The 22,762-nt window shown below is 33.3% G+C and overlaps 1 protein-coding gene across 5 annotated transcripts in view; it reads right to left on the bottom strand.

Moving 5' to 3' along the window:
- The window catches only part of LOC129231260 (palmitoyltransferase ZDHHC2-like), a 77,365-nt gene extending 54,850 nt beyond the window's left edge, over positions 1–22,515 (bottom strand). For all 5 annotated transcript variants that reach the window (XM_054865538.1, XM_054865539.1, XM_054865540.1 and 2 more), the window contains exon 1: positions 22,265–22,515. In XM_054865538.1, the coding sequence (XP_054721513.1) occupies positions 22,265–22,400 (136 nt within the window). In that variant the 5' untranslated portion in view covers positions 22,401–22,515. The remainder of the gene's footprint in view (positions 1–22,264) is intronic.
- Positions 22,516–22,762: the final 247 nt, after the last annotated feature.

Genomic DNA, 22,762 nt, shown 5'->3' with positions numbered 1-22,762 from the left:
GAGATACGTCAGCATTTCAACTATGTGTGAAACACAGTTGCTTTATTAGGTTATTAAAAAGTAAACAAGATAGGGTAAGACAAGGATGTAATTAAATAGGATAAGTAGGTTTTGATCCAAAAACAATGCAGAATTAGATGCTTTACTTAACTGCAATCCAATGAAAATGCAAAATGGGCTGCAATTTTTATTTATTTATTTTTTGATTATTTTAAATCATTTTCTTCAGAAATGAAAAATTTCATATTTAAAATTTCATCTTATCCTCATTGCTTTGGACACAAATGTGCTAAAAACTGTTTAACCAAACTAGTTTCATGAAGGTCTTGTCTTTTAATTTTTTATGCTACAAATTCAAAAAATTTTTATCTAGTTTTTGTCGTAGTAGCCATATTTGGTCACTCCCCAGATGGAAGTACACAAGACTCTATAAGTGCTTCCATTTCCAAAAACCGAATTGAATGTTTATTGCAATGTAAACTAATGAAAATAATGCAAAATGTGTTTCCACCCTGGATACTTCTTAATTTTTTTTTTAGAGCGCAAAATTTTATCTTCAGAATATTAGCTTATCCTCATTGCTTTAGATGCTCTGTTGTGCTAAAATCAGACTATTTCATCTAAATTGTAGATTAATTTTTATTTATTTATAATAACTTTCATGAGCAACAAATTCAAAAATCTATTATCTTAAATTCTTTGCGTAGTAGTCATGTTTGGTCATTCATAAGCTGGAAGTAGAGCAAACTATTAATCACCTGAGTTTCTGAAAACAGAATTGGATTTTTATCTCAATACAAACTTTTGAAAATAACATAAAGTGCACAATAAATCATTTTATTATTTTTTTAAATTAATCCTTTTCTTGAAAAGTGTGAACTTTTTTCTGCACAATTGTATTTGATCCTCATTGCTTTAGAGCAGTGGTATAGACATATGTTTATTTCGGAGGAGGCCAATATAAGACAGCTTAGTCCTTCCCTACTTTTTTTTTTATGAATTGAATATTTTGGAGGGTGAAGCAACAGTGCCACATCTTTAAATTTTCCGAGGTGGGGCAAAGACATGAGTCGCCTTATTCGTCTTCCTTTAAGAGCCTTTATCAAGTTTTATTTATTTCTAAACACGGAAAAGGAGAGAATTAAAAAGAGAAAACTAAGAAGTTTAATACTGAGAAACTATGTGCAACCCATTACATTAAAGCAAAATGGATACTAATTTCAAGGATAGTTACAAGTCTTAAAACACTAATTTAAAAATATCTCTGGTTAGGTCAGTAGCAGGACAAACGGAGGGGAGAATCGGTGGAAGTCCCCCGGAAAGTTTACGAAATTGAAGATGCAAAAACACTCTTTTGGTGAATCTTTTGGGACATCAGGAGAAAGAGGAGAAGCGCATTGGAGGAGGAAGGCTGCCATTAAGAAATTTTTATAACTGATTATTGCAATTTTTGGTATAGACAGGGAACAGGATTTGAGTTCTCTCCGGAACTTTTTGAAAATATAAGTTAATTTTAGGCTACCTTTGAAGCCGTTAGAGCAGTGGTTCCCAAACTTTTTAGACCACGGAACCCTTAGTAATTTGCTTTTACTTTAAGGAACCCCATTTTGTTTATGATTAAAAGAGAAAGTGTTTACGACCTAGGGGTCAAATGATAAAGATGAAAAGTGGTCATCATTCAATTACTTTTTTATGCATAGAAGAAACTATTGGTTAGGTGAGAATTTTTGTTTTTTGACAGATTAACACGTTTTAAGGGTGTGCTGAACCTAACTTAAATATATTTGGAAATTATCTGTCTTTCTGCTTGGGTTCAGCATGTAATTGACCGATTTATTGAGGGCGATCTAACTCAACACGTAATGCATGGAATTGTAAGTAACTAGGTATACATGTGCAACTCCATGTGAGCTGGCGTTGATTAGTTTTGGCACAAATCTCTTCACAGGTTGACCCAAACGAAAGTTTTCCAATTTTAGTGTGATTGCTGTTTGCCAAACAATAACACAAGAATTCGCATAAAAATTGGCACACATATTTGCCTCAATAGAAGAGCAGATAATTTTTTGCCACCAATCATTTCAAAGGTGTAAGACAACAGAATGATTTTCTCGTCAAGCGTTACTTACATTTCGGAAAATAATACAAGAACTCAAACAAAAACTGAAATACAAGGGGACCTCAATAGAATTATTTGTGATTGTTACTTTGGTTCTTGCGCCTATTGCTCAAGAAAAGGAATTCGATTAATATTGTCGTCTAGCATGAGTGATATTTTCTTTTATGATTCAGTGCCTGTGCAATACGCAATATTAGAACTTTGACCAAGACACTTTATCTATCCAACTATGTTGCGAGGATACATAAATTTGAAATTCCTCCAAGACAGCAAATTACACCAACCAGGCTGATCGTTAAGTTTAAATGTCAACATAAAACAAACACATGTCGAATTTCGGTAAACGTGATAATACGTAAGTATACGTTTCTCTGAAGTACAATTATGATTCACACTCTGGCATGGACAATGTCATAGATTTTTCAAGTGAACAGTTATGGTTTTTAATATTACGAAATAGTTGCCCTGCGTTTTTCCAGAGAGATTAGGCAGATAACATGAAAATTCAGCAATCTTTGTAATGCTGTTATTTTGTCTTTCACAGAAAATGTATATAGTTACTGTTTCCCTTTGAGTGAAAATAGCTACTCTGCTCAGTTCACCAAAAATCTCGACAAAATATTTATAGACTGTCGTTTCTCATGTAAAACATTGCAAACAGAAAAAAAATATTGATGCCCTTTGCTCCAGCTGGAAAACTCATTTCATCTGGATGTTCATACAACATTTTAGAAATTTTTGTTTTGTATTAGCCAGCATATTTCATATGGAAAAGTAGTATTTTGTGCCGTCTTCATAAATTTTTCTAAATAGTCTTGGCTGGATAAAATGCGATTTGATAAAATAAACTACTTCTGAAGCTTAATCAAGAACTTTCTTCAAGTCAGATGGTACTTACTTGATCACGCTGGCATGGCGATGCAAAACACTATGATGACTACTGTTTCAATCTGGAGTGACATTTTGGATCCTTGCGATTGATTATTTTATTTTTCTTGAAACTAGTGGAAAATAAATTTAAGCAATGGCTAGCTCACGGCGGAACCCGTCTCATACTTCGGCGGAACCCAAGGGTTCCGCAGAACACACTTTGGGAAACGTTGAGCTAGAGAATCGTGGCTACATTGGGAAACTTACCCAAACTTAAGTTCTAAATATGCAATTTAAGGCTATCTTTGGTGGCGTTAAGGAAATTGGGAAGACTCGAGAGATTTCTCCTGAAATATTTTGACACTGAAGCACAACCCAGGAAATGTTTGGCAATGATCGAAGAAAAAGGAAGAGGAGGTTCCTTCCTGAATTTTTTTTCAAAATTTATATCAATTTTTCACTACTTTTTAGGAAGGAAGAGTTTGGGGATCCTCCACAGAAAGGTTTTTGAAATGAAAAAACACAATATCAGGTTATCTTTGAATTCATTTTAAGAGGTAAAAGGCAGTTCAGGATCTCCCTCTGAAATTTTTAAAAATTAAAATCTTAAAGGCGCAATTTCAGACTATTTTTGGGAGTAAGGTTAGGAAAAGGGTGGTGGTTTATAGACCCTTTTTCGGAAATGTTTTGAAATTGATGTCCCAAAAACTAGTGATGTGCCAGATATCCATATCCGTAGATATCCAAGGGAAAATAAAGATCTGTACCCGTTACTTTTTTGACGGATTTAAACGGATCTTTTCTATTCTTAAATTCTTATTCCGCCATCGTAGCTCCTAAACAGATAAACTGATTTTGATAGTTCTATTTTTTTTCAAAAGGTGGATTGATCGAAAGTGTTCTTAGCTTGGCCTCGCCTTTGCTGACCTTTAATTACCAAAGATATTAATTAAAAACTGACTTCACATTTTTCACACTTATGGTACATTAAAAATATTGGCACTAATTTAAAGAACGAAATTCTCTGCTTTTAATATTCATTTGAAACTTTCAAGTTATGTACAGTAGGAGCTATAATCTTGTTAAGTAAATTTTAAATGCAATTCTAAGCCGTTATATGCGTGATAGTTAGCGATTTAATTGTTGGAAGACAAGAAGAAAAAGCTCAATGATTTAAAATCTAAATCTGCTGTCAGTTCATATTTGTTAAAAATGTGTGTTCTGACCTGCAAAATTCATCTTAATCTGAGGTCGGCTCTCTGGGACATGTTTTTTTTAAATTTTTAGTTTAATATTAGTTATATTTTTATTGATTTAAGGTTTCTGTTATTCTTCATTTTGGTTTTTCTCGGCATTCTTCAAAAAAAAAAAAAAAAAAAAACGAGGCTAAACTCTCTATTTACTGCTTGTAAAAATGTTCTCTGCTCTGTTATTTCGTCGGTAAGGGAAAGTTGAGTGGAATGGGTCAGCGCTGCATTTATGCTGAAATAAAATGCGAAAAATTACTTCTAGCCTCCCCAGTATCAGCTTTAGACTCTTGCTCCTGTATTCCCTAGATCTACCCAGCAAGCACACATTTTATTTAAGCATTAATGCACCGCTGTCCTATTCCTCCCAACTGTCGCTCAATTTTAACGGATATTTCTTTAAAGAGTAAATCATAGTCTTGATTTTATTTTCCCTGTAGATGACATTCTTTGAAGAAACAGTGCCGTTACCCTGACGGGAATACCTTAAATTACGAATTTTACACTTGGATAGTTGAATTGGGTAAACAAATTTTGAGCTCCGTATCTGTAGATCCAGACACTAATGATCCGTATCCGTATCCGTGGATCTACTTTTTTAACGATCCGGCACATTACTACTAAAAAACACATTTATGTAGGCGTAGAGCATTCAGCTTTCAATTGAATGGTCCCATGGTTGAGCCCCTGTTTAAGTGACCTGCTGTTATAGCATTTTTAAAGTAAGCACTATGCCTATAAGTAACATAAATAACTATCTTAAGTGTTAAAATTAATGCAGAGGAAACGCTCTTCACTATTTGACTCCTTGCTGCAGCCTTCATTGAGCATACTAAACTATGACAGATTATGCATTGTTAAGTCATTATTGCATGTAGTTCGAAAGTAATAGAGTCTGGTAATTTTCTACTTAGCATGTATGAAGTTTTACATAGGATGCTTTTCTGTGATATTTTTACAGGAGGGCTAAAAATTTTGAGCGCAAATGCTTCACATGGTTCAAGTTTGTTAAATTTTCCTTATTATCACTAAAATTATTTTTTATTTGTTTCGAAGTTAAAAGCATGTTAATTATTTTTGAGCAAACTTGAACCAAACTTGGAACGGCAACATTATTCACCTTAATAATAGATGCATTCTAGAGGAATTTTTCATGGCCAAATCATATTGTACTAGAAGATGTGGAAAGCCAAAGCTGCATTTGGTGAATTCTGTGGAAGAGGATTGCATTGTTCTTAGGTCACAGAATCGGAAGAGCTTAGCAGCGGAATAGGGAAGGCTGGAGACGACTGGTAGGCTGTAGAATGCCTTGGCCCATCCTGGGACCCTGAGCTGTCGCGCTAAGAATGATGGTCAAACTTAAACCCAATAATAACTATTTTTATTGCCTTTTTTTCCAGATTTTGGGAGGCTAACCGAGGGACTGTATTCTCTAGCTGCAGAAACTTGTCAAATGTAGAACCAAGTCTAACAACGTTATTAACAAATGCCTCTTCCAAGAATAAGAACTAAATAGCATGGAGAATCATTTTTCTATACAAAAAGCAACCGAGTTCCTTGCCGCATGCAGGGCCCGATCAAAACAAACTAGTGCCCAGGTCCTGAGTAAAAATCTGTGCCCCCCAATGAGAAAATCAGCACAATTTCAAAGTCAATATTTTATACTAGAAACCTACACATTACTACAGAAACCTGGGATTTGAATACCAAACACTTGATAGTCCCCATACTAATCATAGTTAAAATTGCCTTACCTCAAGGTGAAAATGAATTAAAAAACAATTTAAAACTGCAAAAATAGCGAAAAAAAAAAAAAAAAAAACTAATTCTGACATTAAACTTTAAAAAGGCTTCTTTCTGGCTTTTGGCTTTAACAGAGGCAAATGTGTCGATCACATCATCGAAATCTAATTTTGATGTCACAGTATTTTGAATGGTCAATAAGAAAAACGCCTGTAAATTATCCTGAGAAACGCAGCTTCTCAAACGATTTTTGATTCTTTTCAAAGCTAAAAAGGAAGGTTCACTGAAACAGAAAAAAAGGAAGGAATTAAGTTAATTTAGGCTATTTTAGTGCCCCTAAATTTGTGGTGCCCAGGTCCACGGACCCGCCGGATCGTGCGTTAATCAGGCCCTGGCCGCATGGAACCAACAGGACCCAGAGCCAATCAGAGAAACATTTACATCCCTGCTTACTGCATGTGGGGGTTTTAATTCTTTCAACTCTCCAAATACCCACCCCCTTGATGCATTTTAGTCTTGGATAAGATTACCTAGAAGTCAACTAAGATTATTACAGTTAGCACCTCTTTTGTGCTTTGTCGCAAGTTACCTTTTCACTTTCAAGGGACAAATTGAGATTTCTTCCCAAGAAAGAGATGAAAAATTCGACTTGAAATAAAAGTTTTGTTCAAGAAAGTTCGAGTATGTAAGCGATTAAGTGGGGTACTGATGAAAAAAACATTTCCTAAAGCGGGCAAATTTTAACATTATTGCTACAGGAATTTTCTTCCTCCATAGATTTATATTCTTATAAGCAGGGTGTTTGATTATTCGTTATTTGATTAAGTGGGGACGACGGTATAAGGATCATTCTCCAGAAAGTTTAACTTCTCAGCAAAAATATTTTTTAAGATCAAAACATTTTGTTTCCTTTTTTTTCATTCTTACATCTAACTTTTACATACTAGAAGTAACTATAAACAATAAACCAACTAAACTCCAATTATTTTACTCATAAATTAAAAAGGTAAAAATTAACATCTTCACGGAGGTGAGGTGTAACTCACGGAGGTGATATAATAAGCAAAAAATAATTACAGCCATAAAATAAATTGTTAAGAGTCATTTTTTTTCAGTAATTTTTTTAATTGGACTATTTTGATAGTGATGTCAATTTTCGTGAAAATTTCAGGTTGTGCTTGGAGTACTATAATAAGAAAAAGTGAAGTTTCTTTTTTCTTAAATACGATTTTCATGAATATATCATGGCACTACATATATGATCGTTTTGCCCCAAAAGCAGTGAGTGACCCGCCAATTTTTTAAAATATGGATACTACAGTATAACGATTTCCTCAATTTAATGATATATTTCACTGGTCCGATTTTGGCTACATTGAACGTCTGTGCTCCTTGATTTAACGATACCCTTAATTTAACGTTAACTTTTTCCACTCCTTGACAAGTGTTAGATCGAGGGTATACTGTATTTCATACTGGGTACACGCTAGTATAAATAATTTAGTGGCTCACTCTTGGCTTTGATGGGCAAAGGGTCAGTTGAAAACGCTATTTTTGTTACTTATTTCTTTGTGTCTGGATGTCAGGGAGTGCCGTGAGTGATCCTCGGAAATAAGTATAAGATGCATTATTCACCATAGTATAGTGTGCAGAGAAATGGAAAGTAACATGGGTTACTCTTTGCTTTAGCAGTTAAAACGGTCTCAAAATTAATAGTTTTCAAAAAAAAAAAGTTTCAGGGTCAATAACTCTTAGCACCATGAGTCAATAACTTTGTGATACAGCTGTAGTCATAGTCCATGTTGTGCAATTCAAGGTACAGGTTAGACGCACAGGCAACTCATCAAATTTTTAAATTACATGTTCTGAAGTTGATAATTTGAAACGAAAAGAATCAAAGTTTTAGGTCAACTACTCTAAAAGAACCAAGTCAATAACTTCGAGCAAGAGCTGTAATTGGGCTCCACTTGTTGTAGTTTTAGACTCATGTCAGAAACCAATAGAATCTAATCAGTTTTCTCAATTTAACCGTCTTAAAAAAGATTTCAGTATGAAAAGCGCTTTTTCACTCGTTCACAAGCATGTTACGGGCAGTTCTCAAAAGGTGGGAACAAAAAAGTTAACTTTGAACAATTTCAAAAATTTTCAAATTTGACATCAATTTTGCTTTTATTCTATAGTATGCATACCTGGAACACAATATATGAACATGAAAAGACAGCAGGTATTTGTAAAAATTGTCAATTAGCAAATTAAATCAGCAATCTGTAGGTAACAGATTTTGGACATTGTTGTTCTGTAGGTAACGTATTTTGGACATTGTTGCCCTGTAGGTAACGGATTTTGGACATCATCATAATGCAAGTTTCACCATTTTTGACAATGTCAATATGATTTTTAACTTTTCCAATGAAAATTTTATTTACTACTTTTAGAATTTTGCAATTTAATAGCAAAGAGGATATTAATGAAGTACTTGAATGGCTGTACATATTGCTCTTTACATATAATAAAGTTTTGGAATGATTTTGAATAAGTTGATGAAAGGTTAAAAAAAAGCTTCATGGAAATAACTATACAGACTCGTAGTTTGATTTATTGAGACAAATAAGGAATAAAAATGGAGACAAATAAATACGACATATACAATTTTAAAGGAAAAATAAACAAAATGTGCTTTAAGAAAGAATGTAAAAAGTGACATCAGTTTTAATAATGAATATTCTTTCTATTGTCATAAGAATTAAAACGATGTCTTAAAAAAAATATTGAAAAAAGAAATTCGTATTTCTATTTGGAGATCGTTCAATTATGTTTCCAAAAGAAAAGAGAAAAAAACCCCCTAAACTAATAAAAGCGGGGGGGGGGGGGGGGTGATTGCGAGCGCAGGTGATAAAGTCGCCAAAAGTGGTACAGCTGATGATAAACTACATTTGTCAGACTTCTACGGCTCTGGTCAGACTGGAATTCCCCTCTGGTAACCTTTAGCGTATCGTATACTGTGTTGTCGCCAATGTCGCCAGCGGAAGTTTGCTCGGCGATGTTAGCGCAAAATGGCTTTCGTTCGATCATAGCAAGCCATGTTACTAATGTAATTTATGCATTGTTCAATGTGTAACGTATTAATTATGCAAAATACCAATGGATTAAAGAAGATAACATTATAATAACCTTTTTTATTGAGGCTAGAAGACAGTGGATCATCAAAAATTATGAATAAATGGACAGAATTATCGGCATCAAGATCGTAACGCCATTTGGACATCTCACATGTATGTTTAAGGAAAATCATTTTTCTTCTAAGATACTGCATAAAAGCTTATGAAAACACTTTTAAACAATTAAAAATTGATTCTGAGAATCGATAAATACCTTTAAAACGAAAACATCATATACTTAGTTCTCAAATAATAGCATTTTAAAGATCGCAACTTTTGGACATACATCAAATTTCGAAGTTACGTTTTTTTAAAATCGTTTACAAAGTTAAATAATCTATCTTTACTTTTGTTATCTGTGTAAAATATTAACAAAAAGTTATTCAGAGTAAGATTCATACCTTTAATTTTTTTTTGAAACGTATGGAAATAATTAAAAAAAATTTTTTTTAATGGTATATTTGCTCAGTTAACGTTTTGGTATGTCCAAAATTGTGCCTTTTAGCAAAGAAAATATTTTTTTAAGGGCATTTGAAGAGCATTTTTTCCATAATTTATGTCAATTCTTGTCTTTATACAGTATTATAGTTTAACTCAAAAATTTTTGAGTTAATTAAAATGAAAGTTATTTGGTGTTGAAGCTTCAAAGTTGAGGTCTGTGTTTGTTCCCACCTTTTGAGAACTGCCCTTACACAAAATCAAATGAGCTCAAACTCACATAATGATAAAACATATCAATACCCAAATGTACTTTAAGCTCCCAAAATTTCAGGCTTCTATTGTGATAAAATTTTCTGCAACCTTAACTACAACATATTAATTCGTCTCGCAAAGCTGATCCGCATTTTGAAGCACTATTTTTTGAGATCCCAGATCCTCAGGATTCAGATCTTAGAAGCTGAAAATTCGCAGAGGTTAGTTTCAGAGGCATCTCTACACCTCAATAAAACGTCATTCCATTCGGAGATGATCGTACACAATAGGGTGAAGTGAAAAAAGTACACAATAGGGTGAAGTGAAAAAAGTAATAATAATTTTTAAAACGCTTGGGGTCTCAAAGTTTCCTTTTAGCAACAATACGGTGCCCTTAAAATATTAGCCTCCTAGGAAAATATCTTTAGGTTCCAAAATCGCCCCAAAAAACTCCAAAATTGCAAAAAAAATGACCTTTTTTGAACTTTTTTATGAAATTAAAAAAAAAAAAAAATGCTTCGAGGTGCTAATTTTAACTCTATGTAAGGTTAATATCTCCTCAAAGTTTTAGGTTGATAGAGTAATTTCTTCTTATTTTCTAAAAACCACAAAATAAACCAAAAATCGACTTTTTTCCTTCCATTTTCACACGACCTTATAAAACAAAAATAAGACAAGTGCACACAATATAAACATTTTTAACACAGAATCTAAACTTGTATATGAGTTAAAAAATTTATTTTATTATTCAGATAATTTATTACATTACATTTAAGAGCTTTTGCTATGCATGATTTTTGTAGTTTTTGTATACCATAATGGTAGAATCCCATTAACAAGCATCCAACAACAACAAATAATTTTGTTTACCAGTTAGTTTTTTTATTATAAAAACCTTCGTTACTGAATTTTCCATTATGCGAGTCCGAAAAAACTCGACTCAACTTGCGAACATAGCCGCCTTATTTTTAGGGTAGACTGAAAAAAAAAAATGAATTTCCGAATTTTGAAACGTACATGTTATTTTCTTCGCCAATGAAAAAGAGCAAAAAGCATTTTACCACTAATGTTGAATATCATTATACTCTGATACAAGAACCCGGCTCAAAATCATAGGACAAATAACAATTCCATGCAGAGAAGCTGAAATAATACAGTATAACATTATTAATTTCTAAACAAGTAATGAGCATTTAGCAGCCACTTGTCAACTTGATTGTTATCGATTGTGACGGTACCAACACCATTACTGGTGCGGCAGAAGGTGTGATTTGACGTTTTAAGTTAAAACTAAACTAACCCATTCAGTGGTTGATTTTGTCTGCTGAATGCAAATGAACTTACTTTGAGACATTTGATATAACATTTGAACGGGAAACCGAAAGGACCCACAAGTCATTTTAGTAATTATCAGAAAAGATATCAATACCAGTAAAAATTTACCACTAGTGAAGTTAAAAAATATATTCTTAGAGAACGTCCCTTCAACTTGAACTGGAACAGATCTTAGCCCACATATTAATAAGAAATTTGCTAAGCTGTTTCACCTAGAGATTGCTCAAAGAGCAATATACACTGTATACACAGCGCGACCACATTGTCACTCTGATTCTCTGAGATGTATAACTTTAATAGACGGCAGCAATCATTCTCTACCTGGAATATACTACAGGACGAAGTTTTATAGTATCAAAATTGCTTGAGCAATCTGCAGATGAAACATCATGGCAAATTCCATAGGGTCAGGTGGGGTGAAATGGGTCATGGGGTGAAATGGGTCATGCTGTGTATTTTTATTAATAAAAATTTTTGGTCTGGCTGAATTTTTCTCAAACTTTACACAAGTTATGAGGGGCTTTTTGGCTACAATTCTGATTTTTTAAAAGTTTCTGTGTAAATTGCTGAGAGCACTACACTGACATTTTGTTTCTCACATGTGAATTTTTAGAAAGCCTGACAAACTTCTTAAAATCTTGCTATACATTTTTTTTCAATTGAAATTCTCAAGTGTTACCAGTTAGAACAGACTTTCATCTACAATTTGCAAAAAAACAGGTAGAAAAAGTATCAATTCTTTCTTTTTTTGTTGCTATTTTCATGTGGTGGGGTGAAATGGGACATAGTTAGGCTTAGCGAATTTTAATTCATAATGAAAGTAAAATGACTTTTAAAACCCATAAATAGGTCTTAAACGGAAATTTAGAAGATTTTTACATGTAACAAAAATAAAGTATGTATTATTAATGTGTAGAGTTCAAAAGCTAAACTTGCCATCCATATTTACAACCTGTTACCTACCTACTATTTCCTAATTCAAATTTTTTATTTATTCAATGAAAATGTCTGGGGTGTATGAAAGAAAAAGCGGGGGGGGAATTCACACTATGATTTTGAGGCTGCACTAATTTTAAGTTGAAGGTGATTTAGCAATTCTTGCAGCTGCAAGGAAATATAATATGCCAAGAGAAACATCGAGGAGATGGGTCTCCGGCGCACGAAGTCGAAAAGGTTGGTTAGACGTACAACGCTAAGTGAAGAAGAAAAATGTATTGCTTCAGCTCTACAAAGTGCGATTCCCCATTTGATAGAAAGATACAATCATTGTTGCTAAGGTATTTATAGAGACTAATTCTGAAAAATGCAATTGTGGCATCTTGGCATAGAGTGAGCCAGGAATTTTGAAAAAAGATCGGCATTCCACTTATGTAAGAGAAAGCAAGAATTGCTTAGGAAACCAGAGCCTGGACATCTTCTAAAAGGCAGCAACCGAATGAAACCCAACTCTTGGATGAAGAAATGTCTGGGTTACTTATGCAAGAACCAACACCTGGTAAGTGGGTTCTTGTCTAATACACGGGCAAGAAATCATCAAAAGAATTTGTTGATCACTTGACATAAAGTCAATGACCAAGATTACAACAGTTTAAATTTTCTTAGAAAAGCCAACTCAGGCAAATACACATCTTTCCTGAGTAGGGAGATACAGACATTGTTTCTAGAAGTCAAATTCTGAAGACATTGAATGAGCAGAATTCGATTGTTGCGGACATTATATTTTTGAGTTTTAGTTCAAAATATTTTGGTGTTGAATATGTTAAAATAAATAAATGGTTCTTTGGAAACAATTTCTCTCAGCTATTGTACGTGTTTTGGTAATAATTTCTTAGTTATTGTATGTTTCTATTGCAATGACCCATTTCACCCCATTAAAACCCATTTCACCCCACCGTGGGGTGGAATGGGTCAGATACTTTAATTGCAATTTTCAGATTGTCAATGACAACAAGATTCAATGAGGAGCAGCTTAAATTAAAGGGGAAGAATCAGATGTAAAGAAGAAATTTTAAAAAAAGTACAAAAAAAAGTTTATGGGTTTGCAAATGGCATCATTGTAAAAAATAGACAAAATCCGCCCCATTTCACCCCACCTGACCCTACAAATGTATATAGTTGATGGGAGCTTTGTTCCAGTTTAAGTAGAAGGGACATTCTGACAAAAATATATTTTTAACACAGTGGTTAGAGCTTCGACCACCGGGAGCGGATTCGGTATCGGACCTATAGATTTGCGCATGCGCAAAGCATTCAACGGATCGACAAGCTCCCCTCGTATACTTTCACGTTTCCCGTCATTTGGATCTGATACCATTGATGAATGATATCACCTGTTAACTGTAATACTTCTTACAGAGTTAGTGAAAGAACTAACATTTCATCTACTTTCTGTGAATAACTAATGAAGAGACTTCTTTAAAAAATAACTAAAATTTATTAACACGTAAAAAAAGGTAAATATAATTGTATAAACATAACTGAAGCCAAAGGTAAAATAGATTAATTAAATATGACTAGCAAGTTAGTTAAGCTCATCCTAATACGGCTCTCTAATCTATTACTACGATCAGCCAAGCACAGTTGGCAATCCGCCGAGCAATAAGAGCTCTACCCTAGCTACGTTTTACAGGACAGAAATCACCGAACGAGTCTTAAAAAAGAGAGAGCGAATCTCAACTCCGTTCGCTATTAAATAGTCTGTCCTCATCATTATTCACATCAATGCCCTCACGTCCACGCAACCAATGAGGATGCACCAAGTGGCAGAGACGCCTCCCCGCTAAGCCAATGGGCGGGAGTCCGTTACGTCACACGTCCGATACGATCACTCACTTCCGATTCACTCGGATCGTTGGTCCGAACAAGCATTGGTTGATTATCGTGAAGTTCAGTTACCTGGGCAAAAGTAAGTGTAGAGATATTTGTAGAAATTCTTTTTCTAACAGGATCAGATTTGACTGAGCATTAGGCGCTCGTTGTTTATTCTCCTCGTGCAACAATGACACCTTTGTGAAACGCGCTGCGAATTTTGATTCACAGGTGGAATTTTAAATTTGTTTTTAGGAATATTGCAGGGGCAAAGGTGAAATTGTTTAAAGAACGAAGAGGGGGCGATTGACAACATGACAACCCTAAATGACGGGGGGACGGGGCAAAAGTTAGGTCCGACTCATCATAGCGGTGACAGAGCATGGGTCGTGGTCCTGAGCTCGTTGGTTCTCAATAAAACGAACGGCGGTGTCTATGTTTTCCAAAAAGCAACGAATTATTATAGATGGAGTATTTCATTGGAATCTTCATGATTAGTCACATGTTATACTTCAGACCTCCATAGAATTATGTTAAATGTGTTTATTCCAGATCTGACCCATAGCAGAGGGGCAATACCACAGGAGATGGTCAGTGTTCCATTATGGATGCCTGCAGGAGGTAGGCTGGTCATATAGACAATCAGGGGCCCTGGCTTTTGAAAAAAAAATTTTTTTTGCATGTATTTTAGTGCCTTTTTCCTATAAAATGAATTAAATTTGCCCCCAACCTGGAAAACTGACATGATGTGCACTTGCCTCCCTGGCTTTCAGGGAAAATCAATTTATAATTAAAAAATTGAATAATTATGTATACTATTTTATCAATTTTAAACAGAGGAAAAACTAAAGTCCGGGCCGTAGCCAGAAAAAATGTCCAGGGTAGGCCAATAATTTCATTTGAGTTTTGACATCTTTAATGCATTGTTTTTCGCAATCACGAATTGCGATAAGACCATACTCGTCAAGATTTGTTTTTATACAAATAGCTCCTACTTCAATTAAAAAAAAAAAAAAAAACAAGTATGAACCATAATTTAAATTCAAGACGTGAATGTCAGGGGCTAAACACTGGATTGTCTAAAGAAGATTAATGTAAAATTGACAGGGTAATCGAGTATAAATTAGGCAATTCCGGGGAACACGGACACCGCCACCCAGAAGGAGGGACATGCTCCCGAGGCTTGTGCACCAGATGAGTTTATTATAAGCATAGACAAATTAAATCAAAGAAACATCAACTACGGTCCAATGATGGCAATTTGTGATTGCTCAAAAAACGGGGAAATAATTTTATAAACCAATTAATAGATGATACTACAATTTTCCATTTTAAGTTATGGCGACGTTAGAGAAGGGAATGGGGGTCAGAGGCCCTTCCTTGGAAATTAATTAATTTTCTGATTTTAAAATGCAATTTTAAGCTATCTTTAGACACAAAGTAAGGGTGGGGAAAAACTCTTAAAAATGCAGTTCATTGATGACAACAGGAGAAGGGGTCAGAGTTCAGAAGCTCGAAGCTCCTCCCTAAAAAACTGGAGAGTGAAGTTTTGGAAGCACAAATCTTAAGCTGCGTATTGTAACCAGGGTTGCCAGATTTAGGAACATTAAATACAGGACAGGCTTCTAGGAGTAAAAGGGGGGGGGGGGACATTTTTGAGAAGTCTGTTCATGATAAATCTGAAAAATTCAATTGCAACAAAGCGTTAAACCTCACAAAATGTCGTCTATCTATGTATAAAAACCATTTTCATTGTGATTGATGACGCATGCCTAGAAGTATACACACAGGAAAGATTTACAACCCAAGAGAAGGAGATAACACCCAGGGCACCGGCGGGATTCAAACCCACGACCTCTGGCTCAGAAGACAAAGCTTCTACCACAGAGCCACGGAGGCCCCAGATACATTTCAAACATTAGTCAATGAGCAAAAAAATAAAAAAGCAACTACTGACCACCAAAACAAAACAATCTTTCCATTGTTTGTCAGAGTTTAAAAATATTGGTGAATGAAGAAAATCACTGCACACATATACTCAGAAACAATGAACCTTCATGTATAAAATTAAACTGGGCAAAATCAATATAATTTAAACAGCTATTGCTTTTTTAAAAAGAAATATTTTTCACGTGAAAAATTAAAATAAAAAATGTCTCTTATTCTTAATTCTCCTCAAATTTTAAACATAACTAGCCATTTAATATAGAAACTTCAATAAATTTCCTTTAAAATAATATCAAACGTAAAGGGTATTGGTTTAAAGTTCAAAAAACCATGTTGTGGCTTCAGTTGGCTTGGAATGACACTTTTAATTAATATTATTGAATTGAAGTGTAAAATATAGTTGAATAATTTTTCAGAATTAGGAAACTTTATGTGTTCATAAAAATGATCAATTTTCACTAGTTGAGTTTCCGACATTTCATAACTGAAATCATGCTCTTTTGACACCAAAAACCTAACCTTGTGTATTTAAGTCATGAGTGGTGACAAGGGGATTGTATTTTAAAATTTAAAAATTGTTTTTTATAATTATAATTAAATAAGAAAAAATGGATTTCATTTTAAGTGAAGGATAAATTACTTTTAAGTACAAAGTACCTACATAGCGAAAAATATTAGTCTCACGTTCATAGTCTCAGCTACTTTTAAATAAGTTAAATTTAATTTATATTTAATGACTAATCACAAAAATATGGCGATAAGTGAAACAAAACTAATTTGCTAAAATATTTCAGCAAAAATGAAATATATCTCAGGATTTGCTTTAAAATAAAATAATATTCAAGAATGAAGCAAACATTTTGTTTGTCTTAAATCGGGTCTGACCCGCTGCAATGGCGTGGAGTTCGGAAATTGTCGGTGCTCCATTATATGACCGATGATGTCGACATGTCACCCTGAATAACTAAATTCTCATTTAAAGTACAATTACATATCATGTATTTCATTTTAGCATCCATTTTATTCTCAGAACCATCATTTCACTCGACGTATTTCTATCTGCTATTTTGCTTGATCGACCATTTATTATTAGCCTGACCGCATAGAATATCAACAGTTCAGATATTGATTGATATTCGATTTGAGCCATCGTACCTTAGTCGGATCATATCCAACTTCAGCATGGGTCGGGATGGTAAGCCCGATCCGACCCATCGATGGCAGTTCTGCTCTGAGCATGCGCTGGAATTGGTCGGTGCTACATTACGAATCCGGTGGTTGGGTTTGTAACACCTACCTGTTTTTAAACTTCACCGGTGGCAGATTTTTGCAGGTTTTGATATCTTTTCTGTTAGTCACTAAAAATATTTGAGGGACTTCTTCGTTGTTCCGTTCTAATTTTGCATTAAATGTCTCAATCAATGAACGTTCATTTGCAAACCTCAGACGAAATCGACCACTGTATTTGTTTGTTTAGTTTTAACTATAGACGACGAATGACTTCTCCTGTCACACCAGTATTGGTGTTGGTACCGTCGCAACCAATAACAACCAAGTTGTCAAATGGCTTTTCATCAGCTGTTAGGAAATTAATAATGTAATATTGTATAATTTTAGCTTCTCCGAGCAGAACTTTTATATATCTTGTAGGGTTCTTGTACTAATGATATTTGATAGGAGTTGTAATAAAATGTTTTTTGCTCTTTTTCATTTGCGAAGAGAATCACTTTTACATTTCGAAATTCAGAAATTCATTTTTTTCAGTCTACCTTAAAAATCAGGCAGCTCTGTTCGCAAGTTGAGTCGAGTTAATTCGGACTTGCATAATGGAAAATTAAGTAACAAAGGTTTTTATAATCAAAAAATTAACCGTAAACAAAATTATTTGTTCTTGTTGGGTGCTTGTTAATGGGATTGTACCATTATGGTATACAAAAACTGCAAAAATGATTTGTAGCAAAAGCTCTTAAATATAATGTAATAAATTATCTGAATAATAAAAAAAAATTTTTAACTAATAAACAAGTTTAGATTCTGTGTTAAAAATACTTACATTGTGTGCTCTTGACTTATTTTTGTTTTACAAGGTTGTGTGAAAATGGAAGGAAAAAAGTCGATTTTTGGTTTATTTTGTGGTTTTTAGAAAATAAGAAGAAATTACTCTATCAACCTAAAACTTTTAGGAGGTATTAAACTGACATAGAGTTAAAATTTGCACTTTGAAGCATTTTCAAAATGATATATTTTAAATTTCGTAAAAAAAGTTCAAAAAAGATCGATATTTTGCAATTTTGGACTTTTTGGGTCAATTTTGGAACCAAAAGATATTATCCTAGGAGGCTAATATTTTAAAGGTATCATATTGATGCTAAAAGGCATATGTTAGCATTTTCTGTTTTTAAATTCACATAAAACAAAAATACAAATACTGATTAACAAAATGAAATTCTATGAGAATGATCATGCAAACAACTAACATATTTTATGGAGCTTTCCCTTCAACAACTGATTATTGCTTCTCCCGTTTTTTACAAGTTTAGCTTCGTTAGAGTTGCTCAATGGCAGTCAAAATATCCTAAACCAGACTTAGAGATTGAAAACACAAGCATATATTTGACAGTGTAATCACAAAGAACTATGTTCAGAAAATAGAACTAAAAATTTAATTAAGGAAAGCATCACCAAGAACCCCCACAGAAGGGCTGCAAGCCTTTTAGTGATGTGCCCTTTTAATTGCAGGGCCTGTGGGTCAGGATTTTTGTTATGGTCATATTTTTCACAGAATGCAAAAACATTATTTCAATTGCAAAAATTAAAGTTTTACTTTTTTTGCTCCAACAAAAGTAAATTATTATTATTTTTTTTTTAAGAAACAATGTATACAGTCGACTCCCGCTACAACGCGATTCGACTTACGTGAAATGGATATAATATTTTTTCACTAGTAAAGCATTTCAGACCTAACGCGAATTTTTCTCTCACAACAAAAAAATTTTCGGAAGAGAATTGTGGTGTGCAAGTATCAACTTTGTTATAGGCCACTAAAAGTATTTTTTTCCGCGAATGGGCATTCATCCCTTTTGCTTCACTGAGAGCGGAAGTTCCCACACCGTACTAGTCTGAACATCGCTTTATTAGTAAATACAAATATCTACTCCTCATTTATTTACTTATTTTTTTTTTTCTGAATTCTAAATGCGAAAGTTGATGAAGTATAATAACACCTGAGAGCGACTGTTTCATCTAAAGTTTGTGAAGATAGAAAGTTTCGGACAATTAAAGAAAAGCTATGGGCTTGAACAACTATAAAATGCGTCGAAGATAGCATGACAATTAGGAATGAGTGAATCTTCCATACACGTAGAATTGAAAGTCAAGAAAAGGAAATCCGTTAAGTTCACCGAGTAGTGTCAAATGCAAAAATTATGAGAATGGAAGCTGCTCTTGTATTGTGAACTAAAAAAAAACAAAAGAGGGGTGTTACCATAAAAGGAAACGTTATTAAAAAAATTAAAAAAAAAATAGCGAAGCAACTGTATTTAAATATATATTAAAATAACGGTTTGATCACACAGCATAAATCATCATCATCTTCATTATTTTAACTATCATTACTGGATCTACTGTACTGTACTATAGTGCATTATTTTAATATTATTACATACTGTACGTACCGCACTGATTTATTTTCTGTCTCTTTTTCCCATTGATCTTTGATTTTGTGCATCGTAGCAATATTTTATGTTGAATAAAACAGCTTTTTTATTAAATAAATAAATTAATAAAAATAAAATCTGTTTTTTTTATGTAAGAAACGATATTGTATTATAAAGAAATGGTTTAAAACTGTTTGAGGTTGTGTACATGTGTCTAAACAATTGGGTACGATAATAAAAGTTTTTGGGCAGTTCTCAAAAGGTGGGAGCAAACACAGACCTCAACTTTGAAGCTTCAACACCAAATAACTTTCATTTTAATTAACTCAAAAATTTTTGAGTTAAATTATAATACTGTATAGAGACAGGAATTGACATAAATTATGGAAAAAATGCTCTTTAAATGCCCTTAAAAAAATTTTTCTTTGCTAAAAGGCGCAATTTTGGACATACCAAAACGTTAACTGAGCAAATGTACAATTAAAGAAATTTTTTTTAAAATTATTTCCATACGTTTCAAAAAAAATTTAAAGGTATGAATCTTACACTGAATAATTTTTTGTTAATATTTTACACAAATAACAAAAGTAAAGACAGATTATTCACTTTGTAAACGATTTTAGAAAATAGTAAGTTTGAAATTTGATGCATGTCAAATTTACGATCTTTACAATGCCATTTTTTGAGAACTAAGTATATGATGTTTTCATTTTAAAGGTGTTTATCGAGCCTCAGAATCAATTTTTAATTGTTTAAAAATGTTTTCATAAGCTTTTATGCTGTATCTTAGAAGAAAAATAATTTTTTTTTAACGTACATGTGAGATGTCCAAATGGCGTTACGATCTTGACGCCGATAAATTCTGTCCATTTATTCAAAATTTTTGATGATCCACTGTCTTCTAATCTCAATAAAAAAGGTTATTATAATGTTATCTTCTTTAATCCATTGGTATTTTGCATAATTAATATGTTACACATTGAACAATACATAAATTACAGTAGAAACATGGCTGCTTATGATCGAACCGAAAGCCATTTTGCGCTAAAATCGCCAAGCAAACCTTCGTTGGCGACAGCACAGTATACGATAAGCTAAAGGTTACCAGAGGGGAATTCTAATTTGAGAAATGTAGTTTATCGTAAGCTGTACCAGTTTTGGCGACTTTATCACCTGCGCTAGCATATTTTTTTTTTCCCCCGCTTTTATTATTTTAGAATTCTTTTTCTCTTCTTTCTTTTGGAAACATAATTTAACGATCTCCAAATAGAAATACGAATTTCTTTCTTCAATAATTTCTTTAGACATCATTTTAATCCTTATGACATTAGAAAAAATATTCATTATTAAAACTGATGTCACTTTTTACAATTGTATTATTTTTAATTTGAAGCTTTTTTTTAACCTTGCATCAATTTCTTCAAAATAATTCCAAAACTTTATTATATGTAAGGAGCAGCATGTATAGCCATTCAAGTATTTCATTAATTATCCTCTTTATTATTAAATTGCAAAATTTAAAAAGTAGTAAATAAAATTTTCATTGGAAAAGTTAAAAATCAGATTAACAATAGTCAAAAATGGTGAAACTTACGTTATGATGATGTCCAAAATCCGTTACCTACAGGACAACAATGTCCAAAATCTGTTACCTACAGACTGCTGATTTAATTTGCTAATTAACAATTTTTACAAATACCTGCTGTCTTTTCATGTTCATATATTGTGTTCTAGGTATGCATACTATAGAATAAAATCAAAATTGATGTCAAATTCGAAAATTTTTGAAATTGCTCAAAGTTAACTTTTTTGTTCCCACCTTTTGAGAACTGCCCTTTTACGCATACCCTTTTCCACAACGCGAAATTTCGACTTACGCGAGGGATGTAAGTCGGGACTCGACTGTAATCTAAGAGAGAGGCAAGCATGGCAATAGTCAACTTAATATTTTAAAATCATAGCTAAAATGTTTATAAATTACTATTAAAGTTGAACAATAGTCTTATCCGGCATTATTACAAGGAGGGGAATGCAACGTTTTAAAAACCAAACGTGTTTTCTTAATGGTAAGTATAATACAAAATTTTTTTTCTAGGTTTAAAACAAATAACTGGCGAACTTATTTCTTTAAAGATCGTCATCGATGCAATTTGAATTTTTTTGCAACAGGAGATAAAATACAGGAGATAAAATAGAGGGGGCAATTGCCCCTTAATGTCCTAAGCAGCAGGGTATGCATATGGCCTTTCATTGAAAGAGTTTGCACTCCTACTTTAGAGGAATTAAAATATATATAGCAGCAAAATAGCTTATGAATGAATGAAACTTCACTAGCAATCACTTATTAAATACAAATTCAATTCACAATAATCAGCAATTGAACAGCGATGAAGAGCTGTTAAATTATTGATCATTGCCAACAATTTTACTATTAACGCTGATCGCATGAAATTGAACTATTTAGAGTAAACCCTAAATAGAAAAGCAAATGAGAATAACTAACACGGATTACAAGTACATTAGGAATGTTTAAAAAGCTGAAAAAAACGTTTTTCGCAAAATCAACATGTCATTCCAAGTCATTTCCTGTAAAAGAAAATCTACTTGATACCTGAACCTTGCCCAACTTTACACAAAAAATATTTTGAAATTCAGTTCATTAAAATTATTAAAGGAAAATTATCTTACAGAAGCAAAGCTGTATCACATAAGCATAATACGACCACGCAACTATAGTGGCGATGAAGAGAACTGGAAACCACTTGAATAAGCGAACACAAAGTGAACATTTGGATCCCACATTCCTCATAACAGTTGGTGCCATGTTGTACAAAAGGACGAAATAATTTTTAACATACTATTTGAGACACCACAATTAAACTGACCATCTTCCTAACTGAACTCTAGGCACTATCTACATATTCATTCATCCATCAAGACCCAACAAGACTATCATACACAAAGTTGAAGTTGCAGTGTATACTGTTTATTTAAGTGTATGTTGCCAACAATCGAACTCATAATAATAGCAGAACTTTTTCAACGGACATTTAAACAATTACTCCTGCAGTCAGGTGAAATGAGAATTTTCGGAAATGGAGTTTTGCTAATTGTTTTGTTTTCGAAGATGTGATTGGGGACGGAAAGTAACTATAGGTGACGCTGTACATAGGATAGAAACAAAAC

This window comes from Uloborus diversus, chromosome 10 (genome assembly GCF_026930045.1).
Source record: "Uloborus diversus isolate 005 chromosome 10, Udiv.v.3.1, whole genome shotgun sequence".
NCBI classification, from domain to species: domain Eukaryota; kingdom Metazoa; phylum Arthropoda; class Arachnida; order Araneae; family Uloboridae; genus Uloborus; species Uloborus diversus.
Note: the sequence above shows the minus strand (reverse complement) of the source record. Positions and strands in the feature narration are given on the sequence as shown.